Source organism: Gordionus sp. m RMFG-2023, chromosome 1 (genome assembly GCF_954871325.1).
Source record: "Gordionus sp. m RMFG-2023 chromosome 1, tfGorSpeb1-WG-v2, whole genome shotgun sequence".
In the NCBI taxonomy this organism is placed as follows: domain Eukaryota; kingdom Metazoa; phylum Nematomorpha; class Gordioida; order Chordodea; family Parachordodidae; genus Gordionus; species Gordionus sp. m RMFG-2023.
Window position 1 is genome coordinate 85,268,346 of NC_088775.1, and position 21,172 is coordinate 85,289,517.

At 27.2% G+C, this 21,172-nt stretch overlaps 1 protein-coding gene across 1 annotated transcript; it reads left to right on the forward strand.

The window, feature by feature from the left end:
- Positions 1-4,506: 4,506 nt before the first annotated feature.
- Positions 4,507-20,425, forward strand: LOC135931616 (lipid droplet localized protein-like). The gene is made up of 10 exons (XM_065468851.1): positions 4,507-4,693; positions 4,740-4,846; positions 4,920-5,000; positions 13,538-13,667; positions 15,623-15,678; positions 16,561-16,866; positions 17,355-17,474; positions 18,418-18,619; positions 18,849-18,927; positions 19,836-20,425. Exons 1-10 carry the CDS (start codon positions 4,525-4,527, stop codon positions 19,936-19,938), a joined length of 1,353 nt encoding a protein of 450 aa, XP_065324923.1. The 5' UTR covers positions 4,507-4,524; the 3' UTR covers positions 19,939-20,425.
- The last annotated feature ends 747 nt before the right edge of the window (positions 20,426-21,172 follow it).

A 21,172-nucleotide genomic window follows, 5' to 3' on the forward strand; every position in this document is an offset into this window, starting at 1 on the left:
ATTTTACGGCGCTATTGCTGAAAATATTATATTAAAATGTTCAACTAATACTCTAATTAATACATTTTTAAAGGAAGCAGATATTTTTATTAAGACAATTTTAGAATATTTACAATCAAAATTTGATTTTAATAACTCTATTTACAAATGTATAAATATGATGACCTTGGAACAGAAACCATCAATTGATGGTTTTTATAATTGAATAAATATATTAAAAATACTGAAAGACATTGATATCTTGTTTGAGGAGATTGTAATTCTCTCTATTTTTTATGATTCGCCAAAATACTTAAACTTAGAGCCGAGCTAATGGTTAAACAAATATATAATATGTCATGCCAGGAATTTTATAAATATCTCGATGGTAAACATTTAGTTCTATTATTTAATCTCAAATAAAATATAATTAAGTTTTTGCAATGGCGCCATAAAATTTATTGTCAATTATTAACTGTAAAGATGAACACATCTGCAACATAATTTTGTGAATTTTTATTAAGATTCTTCTATTGCAACTACACATTAACAGCATGTAGTAAATTCCTACATGTGAAATCATTCCTAAATATACCTCTGCCATTCATTATTGAAAAAAATTTTCAAAATGTTAGGACAGCTTTTATAAATTTTATTTAAGGAATATTTTTTAGAGGTTTATAAAATTATAAAATTCTATTGATGGCGGGTATTAGGAACATATCGCAACCAACATTGTGCTGACTCAATTCTGTAAATACACTCTGTTTTTACCAAATTCACTAAGGCATTATCAGATCAGAAAGCTGACTTGCAATTTATTGATAATCTCGAATCTGCTATATTTACCATTATATGGTTATAGCTATGTCTTTTGATTTTTCACTATAGGAGGGGAAAAAATTTAATAGTTTTATTGAAACGACCTTAATTTTGTTGAAATAGCGGAGGGGATGCATCTGTTCATATGTATGCCCATCTTTCAAATCGTCAAGAATTGACCTCCTAGATTTAGGTCCTAAAACATTGATGAGAATCTTTTTCCCATAATATTTAACCACTCTAATATAAATGAAAACTATACTTGTAGAACAAAAATAAGCAAGCAACATTGTAATGATAAGTATTTCTGTGAATGTTGTACTACAAGATAAGTGATTACAATTGCCGCAACTGTAGTTGCATCTGTATTATTTCTTATTTTTGGAGTACCTTATTGTGTATTTAAACGTGATACGTGATAATTAAACGCCTATCCCTATAATATTTATACACACACGGTAGATTTATAATTGCGGTCGTTTTGCGGGACGTCAGGGGCGTTGCTAGCCTTCACACTCTCAGGGGGCTCAACTAAAAAATTTCTATGTGGGGCGAAGCCCCCCATACCCTCAATTTGGGGGCCTTCGGCATATATTATATTTTTTTTAAATTTGTTAACTTTCAACAATTATTCTGATTTTCAAATTTTGTCATTTATTATATTATGCATACAAAATAAACTGGCATATAAAAAATCACATAATGCAATAATATAATTCTTAGCAACTTATATTGACAAAAGGTTATCAAACTAGTTTAATTCTATGTAAACATTTTAGACAATGTTTTATAGAATGGACTAATAAGGATAAATTTATAGGCCTAAACCAAATCAACAATTTTTGTAGGAGATAATATAAACGACCAATCCAAATCATAAAACTATATGGTGGTTAGAGCTTCCTCTTAGATAACATTATGGAAGCTATATAAGTAATCGAGAAAATTATTGTGAGATATTAAATTTTTAAAAGATTATCTTCCATTTTAAATGATATATAAACCACTACTCAGTTGACCATTATTGTTTATCTAAAATATGCAATTATATGCTCTCAGCCGTTATAGTAATAATCTTAAATTACATAGCAACACAAATAATAGATGCTGGTTAATTTGCAGTAATAGCTACAGAATTTATTGTGTTGGATAAATTGATAAAATAAAAACACTAAAAATCTTTGGAAGAAATAATTATGCAAATATATTAAAGCCTGGAGTTATTTACACGGCAATGCCATATTAGAAATGAAACATTTTATAACTATATAATAAGGACCAGATAGATATGATGAAACAATTAAGATTTTATATATTGTCGCACCACCTTGCTATATTATATCTTAAATAACAGTAGTTTGTAATAATATCAAAAATATACTTGTAATAAAAATTTATCTTTCCTAAAAGCACATAAAAAAAGAGAAGAAAAGATATCAAATTTATTACATCTACTGCAGGATGAATAATAAAATGTTTAATTTTAATAATATTTATAACTATATAGATGGCGTTAAATACTTAAATGCAATTTGTTATTATATTTATTATAAAAACCATTTATTAGTAAAATTTATTATAATATTAACTGTAATATTTTATGTAACTGTCAATTACGTCTATAAAAGTGGCATTATATCTGATATTTTATAAACAACTGTATATAGTAGAGGATTATAAACTATATGTCTACTTACTTTTTATAAAGAAATCTCTTATACTTATGGACTTGAAAATATTTTTAAGGTATGATAATAAAATTTCAAAATAAATATACAGTTGATTATGAACTCAGCTAATTACAATATTAAATTTGTTAATTTTCAAATAATATATGATTATATTTATTTAATTAGGGTTAAATAATAATTTAAATAATAAAAGTCAATTAAGCTTCAACTCTTAAAGCTAAATTAATATTTAGTTAGATATTAATATTATATTTTTAACACAGAATTTGATTGCAAGCTGACATAGTGAAAAGATAATTTATATGTATTAATCTAATCTAATAATTAAAATAATATTCATTTAATAAAAATTTAAATAGTCTTATTAATTTCTAAATGATAAAATTATATCTATATATTACTTAATAGAATTATAAAAGAAATCATTCAGAGGGCAATCAAAAAATTTATGTTTAGTTCAAGGGGATATTAAGGAGCAGTAAAAAAAATCAAATTTTTCAAGGGGATCGAGCCCCTGCACGCCCCCCCCCCCAGCGACGCCACTGAGGGACATTCGCATAAAATATATTTTTAACTGTAAAATTAAAATCGTTTTTTTATAAAATTTTATCTTGTTGACATTCTTTTATATTTAAAAAAGATCGTTGGTTTTTTATAAATTAATATATTTTAATAAATCAAGATGTTATTTTATTTTGAAAAATAGTTACCGACTTTGTATTTATATAAACTAATTATAAAAAATAATGGGCGGATAATTAAGTCAATTCAAAATCCCGGCCGAAGACCGCCCAAAATTCTATTCTAACAATTTTTATATTTCTACCGCAATTTTCATATTTCTCCCGCATAATACCAAATTTCTCCCGCAATTTGAATATTCTGACCTGGCAACCCTGTTTGTGACATCAATGAGCGGGCCGTAAGTCGCCGATGCACCTGGTTTGAGACGCGGATGCGTTGGCCGTGAACCACTTAGAGAAATATAGATCAAAGAAAACAAAAATATGAAAGGTTTATATAAATATTTTTATTTCATATTTATATATTTTTAATTTATATTGACATCGATACTTAAATTAAATTGTTTTAAATATTTAATATATATAAAATTTATTCATATTTGTAATTTATATCCTATTTTTTATTATATAAATATCATAACCACCTCCCCCCCCCCCTTAACATTTATCTAATAACTCTGCAGTTCAAATGCATAGGCTCTGTTTATTTTGTCGGACCTATTCTTTTGACTTCAGCCACAAAACGTCTAAACCAGTCTTCTAGCTTTATGCCTACAAAGTACGTATGGCTTCCCCACAACCTTGTTTAAGGGCTCCTTCTGTAGATTTCCCCAAATTTCTTTTAATATTCCATATGATAGAGGCTAATACCTTGCTACCTCTGTTGTGTACCTATCTACAACATTAGGGGTCGATATGATTTTATCTCAACACAATTGTGTATTGATCTCTGGTGTTAAATAATTCGATTTTTTACATTTTGGAGAAATTATTTTAGGTTTTTATTAAAGTTATATTTTATAGTTGTAATTTATATTTGTTTCTAACTTTAAATCAATTTAGTTGATCGTTTGAAAAAGATATAAAAAGAACATTTTTTTTTAGTTATAGAGGTTGAATAAATTTTTGATTTATAAATTTTTGATTTATAATAAAAATATAATTCATAATTAATATTACAACATAAATGTAATTTGTTAATTTTATATAATTTAACAATAATGAATTTCTGATTTATAATAAAAACTTATTATAATAATCCCTCACGTTTCTTAACTGGTTAAGAAAGTGGAAAGGATATTTAATCTTCTGTGATTTTAAAACATTATACTTAATATTGACAATTATAAAATATGTATCATAATTGCCCAATAACCTTTTTGTTAAAGTGTTAAATAAATCTTTTTGTTTAACTTTAAATAATGATTTGTATAACTTGAGGATATATTTGTTTTTAGTTTAAAAACTCATCATCTGTTGAAACCATATTTGCATAATTTTATTATACGATGACGAGAGAGTTTGATATTATTATATTTGGAGCTAGTAGTTATTCTGGTGTTTTCATTATTGAAGAATTAGCTAAAGCAGATAAATCTAAATCAATAAAGTGGGCAATTGCTGGGCGTAATAAAACCAAATTAATTGATGCTTTAAAAACTGCTTCTCAAAATAGTGGTAATTTTTTATTGCTTAAAATTTAAATCATTCAAGCAAAATATAGGTGTTGACTTACAAAACATTCCACTATATCTTGGCGATGTTAAAGATGAAATCACTTTAAAAGAGATCTGTGCTAAAACAAAACTCTTAATCAACTGTGTGGGACCTGTAATTTTTTGACATATATTAAGATATTTATAATAAATAATATTTAATTTCCTAATATAAATTTTTTTTAAAGTATATATTTTATGGTGAACCAGTTGTCAAGGCTTGTGTTGAAAATGGGACAGATTACCTAGACATATGTGGAGAAACATTGGTAAGATATTGATTCATAGTTTTAATATTTAGTATAAAAATTTTAAAATACATCCTAACTGTTGATAATATTTTTATAATGAAATGATAAATAAAATCTTTATTTTAAAAAAAATTTGGATATACTGTAATTTTAGCCAATAAAGAATGGCATTGGTCATATATTTTAACCAGATCTGTATAAGAGAGTATTTGATCTTATGGAAAGAATAAAAAACCAAATAGAAGAGTAGATAGTTTTATTAATGTTTAGAATAGATTTTATTTAAAAATATTTATTTCAAGGCTAAATAAAATATAATTGCAAAGCTTTCATTTTTGTTGATAATTAGATTATGAAATTTTATGGCCTTTAAGCTTATGTCAATGGTTCTTAAAATTAATATCTGCCAGATGATTTCCATTATTTATCCTTCTTTTATCATATCTATTTTTATCACATTACAATCTTGTATAATATCAATCTCATTATCTTTAAATCAAGACCTCTACTTAATATAATTATTTTTTTTTATTGCTCATGGCCATGCTTAAGCTATTTATTAGAATACAATGAAAATTACAATGATACTTCAATTTAAACCATAACATACAACTAAGCTAAGATTGCTTTCCGGTAATATTATTTATTTAGGTTGAGTTGTAGAAGGTAGGGTGTGATGTATTTCACTGGGAATTTTGTGCCAACCAAGGCCAGAATATTCACACAAAGAGCTAATTTACTGATCTCTTGCAGTAAATTACATTTTTTTGTATATGGAGAATATGTTTCAGTGGAAACACATTCATGTAATTTAAATTTATTGAACAAACTTAAAATAAAGATCTGAAATGAATATCGGGATTTGGTTCATAAAAAATAATTGAGCCTCGATTTTATTTGATAATAAGTTTCTCCTATGAGGGCCAACATTTTATCCAGAAAAATAATACTCAACCCTGAAGATTTTGGTCATAGATGGCACGAAGGCTGGACATCTATTAGTGAAATAAGGCTTATGCAATATTTTTCTGGTTAAAATATTGAGTTGACCATTTTTAAAAATCGGTTCAAATCTAGTTTCTTACCACTACAGTGAAACGATACACATGTTTAAATATACTATAAAAGGGGGTAAACAAAATAAGATTTTATTTTTAATAGAATAAAGATTGAAATTAAATATGGACAAGCAATTAATTAAGAAGATTAATAGTTGATTAATCATTATAAAAAGAAATGTGTTACATATATATAATTTGTGATGAAAAATGAATTTTTTTCTTATTTTCTTTGAGAATGCTCAAGTAAGATATTTGATTAAATTTCATTTAAAATTCTAAATCATTTTTTGTAAAAAGTCTTTTTAATATTTGAAAATATTTTAGAATTTCTTAAATGTAATCTATTTTGTATATCCATTTATTTCGATAAAAATATGATAACACTATAAACTTTTATAATAATTTCGATAAAATAATTAATACATAAAAATTATATTTAAAATTTATCAAACATTTGTTGTTCTTCCGGCATTGATAACATTTTGGTAAATATATCTAATTTTTCTTTATTCCAATATTTGTGTATTCTTTTTGGTCTTTGAATTCTCGACGAAGATTGGGAGTTTTCATTTAAATTGGAAAAATTAGTATTACTATTGGATAATAAAGATTCTATATTAAACATTTTTTTTTATTATTTAAGAAAAATTAAAAATAATTAATATGTAAGTATTTTAATTTTTTATTTTGAATTAAATTTTAACACATTTTTTTTATAATGATTAATCAACTATAAATCTTCTTAATTAATTGCTTGTCCATATTTAATTTCAATCTTTATTCTATTAAAAATAAAATCTTATTTTGTTTACCCCCTTTTATAGTATATTTAAACATGTGTATCGTTTCACTGTATCTATATCACCCACCAGCTGTGCCGAAGACTGATTCTTGCAAGGTTTGCCAAAATTGGAAACCTTTAGGCCTTAACCCTCCTATAATTAAAGGGGATCGATCCAATATAAAATACTGATATCTTTGTTAATTAAATCAAATTTAAATTCGCATAATTTTTATTTACAATAAATTTTTTCTAAATAAAACAATGGAATAAACAACAGACAAATAAAATATACACAAAAATTTTGGGTAATTTTCTTTTACATTAATTTATATTTAAAATACTTCTATTGTTAATGGGAATTATGAAAAAAATTTATCACGAGAAAGGGAAAAAAAAAATATGTATGAAATAAAAATATGTATAAATCGGTAACGGCTTGATTTTTAAAAAATATCGGCCGATTTGTTATATTTTAAAGGTCCAAGGTGCCGATCCGATACCAATTTAATATCTCTAAATCCCTAAATCTAGTATATTCATTTCTTTATTTAAGCGAGGTTCTTTAGGAAAATTATCTAAAATATTTCTAACATTCTCTGACCTTTCTAATAGATTATGTATACGATCATTTTTTTAAAAAATGCTTCTTTTACTTAATTTTTGTAATTTCCTTACCTTGGCATCTTCTTTATATTGTGATTATATATCATGCTTTTGCAAACAAAAAAAAACGCAATGATTGCATAAATTGCCTGCGAATATAATTATATTTTGTTATTTATTTCTCCAATTTTTTAAAGATCGGTTCGATGTAATTTTTTTTTAGACCTGGATTTTAAATAATTTTGGCTTATTTTGTAAATGGTATCAAAGGAAATTGAAAATATGGGAAGCGAATGAATGACGGGATGAGATCCGTAACGCGATATTTCATTGGTTAATGGATATAATTTAAATTAATTTTTATCGAATTTTTAAAACTACGCCATTTTGTGAATCGATCCTCGAGTCGGCAGATCTCTGATTTTATTACAATAAGATTTGTGGGGTATAGGATAAAAAGGAAAAAAGTCGGCCAATGGGATTTTTTATGCCAGAATAGGCTGTTTCTTTTATATCGTCGACCTCGATGCAAAACCATCTTACATTTTTTTAATTAACTCGAGAGACCAAAAAACATATGTTTAGATTTATAAATATGAACATCCATTAAGCAAGAGTTGAAAAAGATTTTGAATATTTATTGAGCTAAAAAATCCTTTTTAAATTTTTGCTCAAATTTACCTAAAAATGCCAATTTTTTATATGCACAAAAAATCTTTCGGGATGATATCAATAATTAGATTTTGTTTTTCAAACACTGTAAACAAAAAAAAAATTATAAAAGTGATTGTGGAATAATATATATGTTAGCGGCAATATGTTATTTTTTCAACTTTAAGTCAATTTTTGAGCCCTTTTTTTTAAATTTAGGAATCTGATTTTACCGGAAATGTATTCCAACATGTTTACAATACCTATCTTATGAATTGTAAATAATTTTACCGTTAACATTTGAGTCATTTATAATTTATATATTAATAAAAATCTATAGAAAAACTAATATAAAATATGTTAAGTTCAAAAGTTCATGATAAAATTATCTGAAATTCACAGGGTAGGTATTCCCAACATGGATAGAGTATATTTCCAGTTAAATTGGATTTTTAAATTTAAAAAACGAGCTCAAAATATGATTTAAATTTTGAAAAAAATAACACATCGCCGCTAACATATACATATTATTGCCAAAATTTTAAATTTTTTTAACAATGAAATAAAGTTTTTATATTTGAATTTTAAATTTTCAGTTTACGAGCATTATTTAAGAATATGATAAGAAAACATATTTAATATAAAATCGCATTTTGAAAGTTTTGTTAGTTCTAGGTGGTTTGGCCGTCTGACTGACGATATGTAATAGGGCCCTGCGTCATACCTATTTTTCAGGTTCGACTCAGACCGATCCGGTCCGAAATAAAAATTAAACCAAGGTTCTGCCTAACCAACCCCATTGGCGGTTCGGATTATTTGTCAATACGAATCTCTAATAATTTGGTTGATAGGAATATATGTTTTTTTTTAAAAATTACTATAGTAATCTTGAGAAGTAATAAAATATATTTTAAAGAGATTGATAAATCGATATTTTTTTGCGAAAAAAAGGATGTTTTATATAAACATATTTAAAATTTATGTCAGGTTTTTTATTTGTTTTGCCGCGTCTGGTATAGCGGTAATATCGATATTACTACTCCACGATCGATAAAATTAATTAAGTTAATTCTTGCGATTTGTGAATTTAGATTAAAATTTTAAATGCCAATTGTACACGTTCTTCCCTTTACCCGCCCCACTTTCCCGCGATACAAAAAATAATATTTTTTTTTAATCTTTTTTAAAAAAAAATAAATATAGGTCGAAATTTATCATTTAAAAGATTTTATTTTTTTGAAAAAAATGGACTTAAAAAAAATTGTTAGATGACAAATTATGAATATGTGTTACGCGCATACCTAAGTTTTTTCTTAGCTAACGACACTTATCCTCCCTTATTTTAGTTGGGTTTATGACGAATTAGGCAATTTATCGCGCTCGCCCTAGATTTAGGTCGTTAAAAATAAGCGAAATTGAGCGATTATCCAACTGTAACCGGCCTTATTATATTTCTTCTAAATATAGGAGAAGCACACCCTTGATAAAGGGAAAGCCCGGCAGTAATATAAGAGACATATGACATCCCATTAAAATATCTTAACTTTTTAGAGAAGCAAATGCCCCCCCCCTCTGTTTTACCCAAAATACACGTTCATGAAATTCGCTCTAAGAGAATGCCTTTTCTTGAAGTAGGATGCGCCATTTTTTATGCTGACATAATTAGTTCCGGCCCGATTCGATATAAATAATGTTTGTCTTATAGATCCTGTCTCCGTCTGAATCGACTGAAAATAATTTCCTATCCCGAAGTCCGATTCCTGCCTAAGTTTTATAAAAAAAAATTGTTAGAATCCGGTTTGTATGAAATTTTAAATTAACCTACGGATATCGGGGAAACCTTCTCCCCAAATTTGATTGGCCTAAGTTAAGTCAGACAAGGAGGTGCGGGAGCTCTTGATAAAGAATCTTTAAAAAAAATTAATATAATTATTTGAAATACAAAATAAAATTAATAAATTTATTAAATAGAATGAAATCAAATCACGCAATATATACTTTTGTTTTTGATATTAAAATTGAAAAATGAAAGTTAATTATTTTTAGGAATGTAAAAATTAAAAAAAAGTAAACTTGCTGACAATTTATTTTAATTTTTTTTTAAAAAAAATAAAATGGCCGGCCACCCTAACCGAAAAAAAATAATTTCAATTTTTAGGGTTGAGTCAGGCCAATGTTGTATATATGATGTATATAAAAAAAATAAAATAGCCGGCCACCCTAACCGAAAAAAATAATATCAATTTTAGGGTTAGGTCAGGCCAATGTTGTATATATGTATATACTACTAGATTTTACGATTCTTTGATTAAAAGCAAGCAGGGTAGTGCATTTGACCGGTCAAAAATGGTCAAATTTAAATAAATGCTTTTTAAGACCATGTTAACTTTATTTTATACAGTATAAAATGAATAGGTAATATTAAATTATAATTTTTTAAAATTCTATAATTAATGTTTCGCTCTCCACGGCAGATTCTTGTTCTGTTTTATATTCCGTATTATCATTTCCTTTAATATTTTTAATCAATCTTAGGATACGATCTCTTACCAATTTTCAGATTGACGAGATCTTCAATCGATTTCTTTTTTTCGTGAGAATATTACCCCAAACAGACCAATTTCTTTCTGAAAAAGAAGTATAACTAGGAATTGTTAGTAAGATCATATATTAGACACTAATGTTCAAGGTGGGCAAAGCCCATTCCAACAACTTGAGGCCGAAATCTGATTTTTTATGAAAGTTACTGCTTTCCTCATATTTTTTCTATTAAATATACCGCCGCTTTTACTTCTGAAATTTATGATATCACTTAAAATATCTTGATTATCATCACCTTAAAATACCTAATTCATTTATCTCTACTAATAAAATGCTCACCTTTTATTGGGGATCCAATAAATAACCAGTATGAGCACATGTATTTGTATTATTTTCTCTTTTTCAAACGTATCTTTAATTTTTTTTTCTTCAGGTGGGGAAATGATAAAATCATGGAATGATTAAATTATATGTCCAAATTAAATCTCGTTTTTTACATGGACCAAGATGCATTTATCCCTTTGCACTCACAACAATAAGATAGCTAAATGTTAAATAATCGTTAAAAATTATCAATTTTTCGTCCAAAATATTTCTTCATTTAATATATTATTGGTAATTTCTTTCGGAAAAATATTCAACTTCTTCAGCTGCTGCTTTCAGAACTTTCTTGCATATTTGTATTTGTTCCTTGTATTTTACTGGCGATCTTGATTGGAAATTGACAATTAATTATTTTCTCAAAACATGCTTTAGCAAAGTTATTATATTTATATATTGAAATCCAATTAAATTAATGAGAAAATTTTTTTAATTTTATATTATAAAATTGAAATTCTAATATTTTAATAAAAAAATTATAATTAAATCGATACTTTGTTGATGATACAAGGATATTTTAAAATAAAATGTAACCTAATTAGATTGATAAACATGCATCAACATATTACTTAATTCATTTATTCACCAATAACATTTTAGAGCGATACAGCTGACTCCTATATATGAACACTTTTAAATGCATTTAATGATAGTAGTGTATATATATATATTATATACTATATATCATTGGGGCCAGACGAACTTTTGTTAATGTTTTTATTTATTGATTAATGAAAAATATAACAACCATTTTTTTAATTTTGAAAATTCGGAGAAAGAAATATATATTTTATTTACTTTACCAAAAGGGAGAGAAAGAAAGAAAGAAAGAAAGAAATAAAGGGAAGGGAAGGAAAGGAAAGAAATAAAGAAAAAGTGTATATTTTTACATGGATTTTTATTTATATATAATATAGTTTACTTTGTTTACAGAGGTGGCCCCCTTGTAGATTTACATTATGATTCAGATGCGGTTTTTTAGATTCGAATAAATACTACTCACTTTGTTTAATAGTTGGTAAAAGCTGTTATATTAGAAATTTATGAAAGATGGAATTCGCATATGGGGGGGGGGGTTTACGCCGATGCATTGAACAATTTTATCCGGTTCATAATTTTTTTAAAATATAAATTAAAATTTGACACCTGACGTCAGCCAAAAAATTTTAATATGATTTACTTAACTTAATACCAGAGAACCTATGGAGTCGAAAAATTTTTTATTTTCAAACCCGGTCCGTGATATTTTTTTATCCCCACCCGGATTTCTTATTTCGATCATTTTTACGGCCCGGCCCGATATTTTTTTTTAAAAATTTATCGTCAATAATTTTTGATGTATTTTATAGTGTTGTTTTAAACGGCTCGATTTCGCCATTTCCAAAATAAAATTTGTGCAAGCTCACGTGATTTTGTAAATAAATATCCAAACCTTTCTGCCATCTATGACAGAAAATCTACAGTTTTGCTTAATATTTTTCTTAGCCAAAATGATCGGACTAGTGGTTTTTTTTTTGAAAATTAAGCCGTTTAACAACATTAGTATTTTTTCAAATTGTGTTTATTAAAGGAAAATGGAGGAGATATGGATAAAAATGAGTATTTAGCGCTCCATCACGATTTTCTAACTTAATTAATTGATGTAGTTTTAACTTCACCTTACTGAACAGAGCCTGCAGATATATATCAGCAGCAATGTGTTATTTTTTCAACTTGAAATAATTTTTTGAGCGCGTTTTCTTAAATTTAAAATTTTGATTTTACCGGAAAATATATTTTATCGGAAAATGTATTTTATCGGAAAATGTATTCTATCATGTTTGAAATAAATACCCTATGAATTTCAAAGAATTTTGCCATGAACTTTTGAATTTAAATATAATTTATAGTCGTTTTTCCATAGATTTTTTTTTATATAAATTATAAATGACTCAAAGGTTAACGCCAAAATGGTCTAACATTCATAAGATAGATGTTCTAATCATGCTTGAATACAATTCCGGTAAAATCAGATTTTTAAATTTTAAAACAAAAACCCGCTCAAAAAATGATTTAAAGTTTTAAAAAATAACACATTGCCGCTAATATCTATATTTTCTATTAAAAAATTATTTAACATTTTATCTGGCATATACCGGCCCATCTCGTGCAGATGGTAACTATACAGAGTCGGTAGGCTTTCCTTCGCCTTCGTTCCATTTTCTTTCTCCTACATTTCTTTTCCTTTCTATTCTTTTTCATTCCATCATCTTGCATCTTAACGTAACATGCCAAAAAAAAATTCACTTTGAATTGTCCATAGTTGGAGAAAAATATATAAAAAAAAATAATCATTAAAAAGAAATTAATTTTAATCTGTTAGGTTTCACCATGACGAGCAATGGTGTTAACAAAAAAAAAATGGATATAATATATATTACAAAAAAAATATTTTGAACAGATAATTGCGTTTCATAAAAAAAGTGTCGTAACTTGGAATTAAATCAAATTATATTGTCGATAAAAGTAATTTTTATAAAAAAATTAACAACTAGGTCCTCGAAAAAACTCAACTGAAGTACGATAAAGCTGCGACCGAGGCCAAGATGTTTATCATTGGCGCTTGCGGATTCGATTGCGTTCCTTCAGATATGGGCGTCACCTTCGCCGAAAATAATTTTGATGGTTTATTTTTAAAAAAATATATATTTATTTTGATTTTTTTCTTTACGGCCATATATCCGAACTATATAAGGTAATATTTGTTTTTTTTAATAATCCAAAGAAATTTTCTATTGGATTAAGCTGCGGCGAATAGGATGGTAAATATTCTATTAGCTCTTTAAAGCTATCAATGAGATGGCTTTTATAAATAGAAGCATTGGCCATAATAATAACGGCATTGTTTGATAGGATATTAATAAGTTCAACGATATAATCTCGGAATAATTCGATAATGCGATAAAGTGTAACATCATCGATCCCAATAGTACCTAATCTATTAATATTTTTACCTTTCGATGGTGGGACTTTCATATGTTACTTAGGTTACCTACGGGATATCCTAATAATGAAGAAACTATAAGAAAATATATTTTAAAAAAATAGGGTGGCCCAAAAAACGTGCAGGACCTGATAGCAAAAATACACTGGGTGCGATACGCCAACTGTGAAAGCCCCAACATCGAAATGTAAAAATATTAGTGTATTATGTATATCGAAGGATCGTATAATGGTTTATTATTTCGATATTATATCATAGAACTTATTAATTTCCTACCTGATGCGGTTATTTTTATGGACAATGCTTCGATCCATAAAAGTTATCTCATTAATAGCTTTAAAAAGCTAATATGATATTTAGCATTCTATTTGCCGGAGCTCAACCCAATAGCAGATTTCTTTTGTTTAAAAAACAAATATCGGTCAGTCAATCGCCAACCAAAATACAAGATACGAAATCGTATCTTCTTAATGAATTTATTCCTTATGAATAAATTATTATAATAACTAAAAATTAATATCATCGATTCGACATTTTAACTAATGTCTAATTTATCGAGCAGTGCCCTATTTAAACTGTGTTATTTAAAAATCAAGCCAATTGTAGTGAAATCATTATGATATATTTTGATAAACATGTGTTGCTGACTTATATTTCAAAAATTATTATCGCTGTGAAGAATCAGCTGTGATTTTGATAGCATTATACTGCACCGCTTGAACAAAACGTATTATTATAAATGAGGCTGGCCAAATTTATAGTAAATGGTGCTTTATTTAAAAGATCAAGCCAATAAATAGATATTATTTATAAATATGGAACGTTATGAGATAACGCCGTAATTTTACTAATTTGCTCGATACCATTTGAAATGCATTATTTACTTTTGCAACGCAGCATTATAAACGACTTCGCCGCGAATTCGTGCTAATTGTGAATTCAGAATAATGCTCACTGCAAAATATTTGTTTACCAACACGCTTAATATTCTTTTTTATAAAAATCTTTCGAACCAGTATTCATATATGCAATACAGAATTTAATATTGTTTTAACGATGTTATGAAACGAGTCAAATGACATAATATTACTACCTAGTCTACGATTCATTGGAGATGCCATAGTTTTTTCATAATGTAAAAAAAATTATATTTAATATTTTGTGAAACCTAAAATAGAAATTTAAAGATTTATAAATATTTTTTTATACGGAGAAAAACAAGATGGCCTATCACTTGCTTATCCTATATTCAACGACGCAAAATGCTTTTTAATGAATGAATCTTTAGTCTAAGTAAAGTATTAGACTGGATTTATAGTGGGATCCGAAACAACACGATTTAACAGCTGACTATTTTAATTAATCTTATAGTGAGATCAATTATTTTTTTTAAAATTAATTCCATAATTCTTAGATTATTTCCATGTATAGAATTAAGGGTAAAATTAATATTAATAAAAAAATTAATCTCATAAACAAATCGATCAGCAAAATAGTGTCGGATCGGACCCCACTATCAATCCAGCCTTATGTGCCATGCTATCGTCGTGGCTTCTTTTCCTTCAATACTATTTTTTTTTTCGTGGAAAGGTTAAATTTATTTATTCGTATATTATGATAATTTATATACATAAAGGACAACTTGATAGAATGGAAGGATATTGCGAATTTACCGCGAAAGATTGGGGCGCCGTAAGTTTTATACGTATATTATTATTAAAGCTACATTTCAGAGCTTATTTATTTTACTGATGAACTTAAAGCTGTATCCAAATAGCATATGATATTTACTTTGAGACAGGTGATCCATTTATTAAAACGCATTTTGAAGCGTCGTTCAATACGAATCAAATGGTGACACTCCATTGTAGTTTCCGATTATAATAAAATCTGGATAACCAAAATGGCGTCACCTGCTGATTCGCATTTATATGAATGGATCATCGGTCTATATAGTATTTTAATGTCATTGGATTGGTTGTATTTTTATCTATTATTGCTCACCAAAAAAGTAAATCAGCTTTGGACGTCAGGTTTTTACAAATGTATATATTATACTCAGAGTTTAGAACAAACTAAATAATGGTTCCATCATATATTTAAATTTTAAAAATTGTCTTTAGCATCCGGTTCATAAATTTTGAAAAGTGGAATTAGCTTCCGGGTCTTAAATTTAAATAAATGGGGTTAGCTTTCGACTTAAAAATTTTTAAAAATGGGTTTGCTCACTTCCGGTTCGTAAATTTTTTGCACGAGTAAAATGAATCTCACAATTTAAAAAAAAATTATATCATAATAAAATATCACACTATTGTTAGAAGCAGTTCCTAGAAATTTTAAGAAAAGGTCCAGGTTCTAGTCCCAAACTCTTATAACACTTTTTCTAACTTTCGCTCCACCCCATTCTTACTTCTCTTCCATTACTTAATAAAATGATAAATTGTAAAACGCGCTAACGAGAGTTGTCCTATCCAATACTGTTATTGAATCGATTTGAATGAATATTGGATCAAATGGATAGGCGTAACCCAGAAAGGCCTTCTTCTATTAATTACAATTTTTGTTTCTTACCAGAGCCCAGCCCTAAACTACGCCACCTTTTTATCGGCTCTCATAAGTCTAACTAATTATGACAAGCTCAAAATGGTCCGAAACCAGTTGATGCCTAAGAGGTTACCGTTTAACAAATCGTTCCCTATGCAGGATAGGCCGCCTTTGTTCAAAAGCGAAGGCTTGGGAAATTTGGGAATCGGGAAATCAGGAGGCGATAGCGGCGAAGTCGCTAGCAAAGACGGTTGGTGTTTACCCTTTCCCGGGACAGATAAATCTGTCGTGAACAGGAGCCAGTATTACATGTATGAGAAGGAAGGAAAACGACCGGTGATAAAATAAAAATGAAATATATTATATAGGGTAGGAGGGAAGGAAAGAAAGAAATTTACGATGCATTCTCATATAATAGCTTAAAAAGTGTATCATTTTTGGCACATATTGTCGGAAAAATGTTAAAAGTAATACTTTTTCACTATAACATTTCTCTTATAAAATATAAAGATCGAATTTATTTTTTACCTAATTCTTTCTGGTTTATAAACATAATTAAATCGCTAAATTTTTGAAATGGGGGGGGGGGGGTAGAGGACTTAATTGGAATGAAACGAACCAGTAAATTTTGATTTTTTCCTTCCTCTTCCCATGCACCTAGTTAAAAGGCTTAACTTTAATGAATCAAATGATTATATTGATTGACAACGAAAAACGAATTAAAAATAAAAAAAAGTTTCCTATTTTTCTAACATACAATATAAAAGAGAAAAAAAATATTTATTATCTAATTTTAAAAATAAATGAAATTTAAAAAAAAACAGCTGCAATTTAGACCATATTTTAAAGTAGAATCTCTACTATACGCCATCTTGACGATCTTGTTAGGAGGAATCGTTTACCTTATGGCCAAATTCAAGCGGACTAGGAAATTGATGGAAATGGTAAAATTAAATACTTCATTTTGGTTGGTCAAATTTTTTTTTTACTCATTGGTCGATTTAATAAATCACGCGGAATAAAATTTTTTTAATATTTAAGGGCGCCCAAAGATATTTTCCCAGAGGATCGGCGTATATTCCAATTTTGAATGATACTTTATGTTCTGGGAAATAAGCGCCGTTTTAAATAATGATCATGTGTAAAAATCGAATAAATCATAGATAGATACACTTAAAAGTTCTATACAATAAATAATGTCCCTTGCCTTCGATATTTCTTTTGAATACTTTTTTTTTTACTATAGAATTTTCCAAAGAGAGAAAAGAAATTTTTTTAAAAAGAATTAATAATATTTTTTAAAAAATCATATAGTTTCTTCGAATATTTACTTTTAAAATTAAATCTTCTCCTATATGTCCATTAGGCCTATTTAAAATCGAGTACGAATCGAATAGTCAATTATTTGTATTTGCTTCTTTTAAACAAATCGAATAATTTGCTATTCGTATTCGATTCTTTAAACAAATCTAATAATTTCTATTCATAAGTAATAGAATTTACTATTCTTATTTGATTGGTATAATTACGAATGTCAATTCGTTTAAGTGATAAAATACGAATAATTTTTTGTATCGAATAATAATCATTTTATTTTGCCTTAAAATATTGTTAATTGATAATTTTTCTATTATTACAAAAATATATTATTTTTTAAACAAATCTTGCAACATAATAACTACAAATCTTATGTGACAAATAAAATTAATCACGTGATTTTCCTTAAAATAAAATTGAAATTAAATAAAACGCAAATATATTTATTGTAAATAAGTAGAACATTAATGAAACACTGTTAATGGTACTGTATAAGTTAAAAGGTAAAGTCTGGATATTATAAATTGTATAATATATATATATAACAAAAAATTATTATTACCCTCATAGTATCCCCAAATATTTACTGGTGGCCAGGTTAGAGTAAACGATTCTCCATCCAGACACGATTTGTCTAAGAGTAGATTTAGGTGGATCATGATAGCAAAGGGTTATTCCTATTCCAAGAATCCTCAGCTCAGGGACAAAGATCCCATGCTTCAGATGGAGCACCCACCTGATGCCGGCATTAAAGTTTGCATCTCCGGGCCAGGTTTTTACACCGACATTTTATATTATGCTAACAATTTTGGATCGGAGTCTGATGATTTTTAATTTCATAATTAAATCAGACATTTTTAAAAAAAAATTCTATTTATATAAATTTTAAATTATTGATTAGATAGAAAAAATTTATGCACAGTTATGGGAGCATTTTATTTTATCTTTTAAACTAAAGTTTTAACTCCTTTTAAAAAATAAATCAATTCTTAATAATTTAGATGCTTATAAAACGACGGCAATATGTGCTACCCAAGTAGCTCTCACCCTCCACAAGGAAAGGAACAAACTGCCTACAGCGTAAATATTGCGATAAAATTATTTTTGGTTGATGTTACTCACATTTTTTACATAAAAATTAAATAAGATTTTCTGCCTAAATTTATTCGAAATATTATTGATTGACACAACTCTGACAGACATTTTCTCTTACTCGATCGGATTCGTAACTTGATCTTAAAATAGGACGGAACTCGGTTCTCTAAAATAATTATCGGGTCGGTATAACAAATTTCTTTAAATTTTCTATGATCAGCTTGGACCTGAAAAATATAGTTCCGACGTAGATTTCTAAAGAGCATCACTTTGAACTTATTAATTATATTATTTTTTTAACATTTCCGGTTGCCAACCCTTCTAAACTATTAACTGTTTTCTTATTAATGTTAGCTGCCTTATTGACCCTCTATAGTAAATGCGTAACGGGAAACCAGAAATTTTAAAGCGCTTAAAAAAGTGAGAAACGTTATAAAAAAGTTTTTTGATAACCGGAAATTAAAATGTTAATGCGGGAATTTTTTTCGTTATAAACAGAACACTATACGCTCATTATAACAATCTAAGACACGACACAAGAAGAATATTTTTTTAATGTCCAGTAAAACATACCAAAAAGACAAATACTTCTTTATTTTTAATTTTAAAATTAAAGACTAATTTTATTTTTTGATTTCATAAATATATTTCAAGAAATAAACCAAAAATTAAATTCAAAAGTTGTTTGTTTTTTGTGTTTCTTTATTATTTTGGATCCAGCCCGATATATTGACATTTATAAAGGGAACCGACAATGTGCTATCTGAAATTTATAGGGTAGTCAATACAATTTTTATTTATATACTTAAAATTATACGAAATGACTGAAATATAGGTCCATTGCCATTAACTATATATATATATTTTTTTTAAAATTTATATATTTTATTTAGTGGAGGTGTTTTGACTACCGCGATAGCTTTCCATAAGACTGATCTGATTCAAAATCTCAAGGACCACGGAATAAAGTTCGAAGTTCTAAGCTTGGAGAGCTAGGGAATTATTTGTATCTCTTTTGATGACAAAACAGAATATATATTGTTTTTTTTAATGACCCGTCCTAGCTCAATAAATTTTACTACAAATTTCGTCGCCGAATTTACGAATTAATTTTATCAAATGAACGTGTCCAAGACACATTTCTAGAAATAGTAAATAATTTGCTTAAATAATACATTAATTGACAATCCGGTGGAAGAATTTTGCAGCCATTTCCATTGAGCAGGACAGGGTATATTTTTGCATTATCAAAATTTGTAATATTTTTTTTTATATTCTAAAAAATTTTTAAAATATTTTTCTTTTATTGTAATATTATAAAATCGCTATAGTTATATTTTTATTACTAGTAAACAATCATTTATATATCTTTTTTTTTCTTTATATAATTCATATTCTTCGTGTTAACCATATGGACATTAGATTATGTAATATATTTTATATATATATTTCAAATAGTTAATCAATTTATTAAATAAACCTCCAGTTCAATAAAATTATTGGCATACATAGAGACCGAGAGAAAGAATGAAACGACAGAACAACTAATTATAGTTAGAACAAAATTATTGTTTTTACTTTCTAAAAGGAAGAAAATTTTTTAAACGTAAATGAAAGGAAAAGGAATACATGAATTATGAATAATATGAATGTAAATAATCAAATGGATAATGCAAAGTGGTATTTTGTATATTTTAGCTTTGGATAGATAGTATCAATATCAAATTTGGTTATATATATTTACACAATCGTGATTTTCTGTGGCCTAGTCGATAAGAACATCGTTGCCAATCCGATGGCACTTCGAATCCAGGATGGATCATGTTTTTTTATGAAGCCAACTTGGTGGCTCCATCTAACTACAAAATCGCTCAACGATTTTTGTGCCAGAAAAATATTGCCTCCTCTAGATTTTATTAATAGATATCCAACCCTTTGTGCTATCTATCTATGAGCAAAAAATTTTCAGGCTTGCGTAATATTTTTCTGGATAAAATATCGAGTTATCCATTTTTAAAAATCGACATTAAATGGATAACTTTGCATTATTAGTTCCGTTCTTTGGGGGGGGGGGGGGGTGATATATATTAGATCGGACTCGAACATATGATTCCGTCAATATATCTTTTGAAATATAAATAGGCCTTATTGTTTTTTTTAAATAAATTTTGTTCGGTGTTTAACAAATTAGATTATTTAGAAAATTGCTATATCTTGACTTGGTAGTATC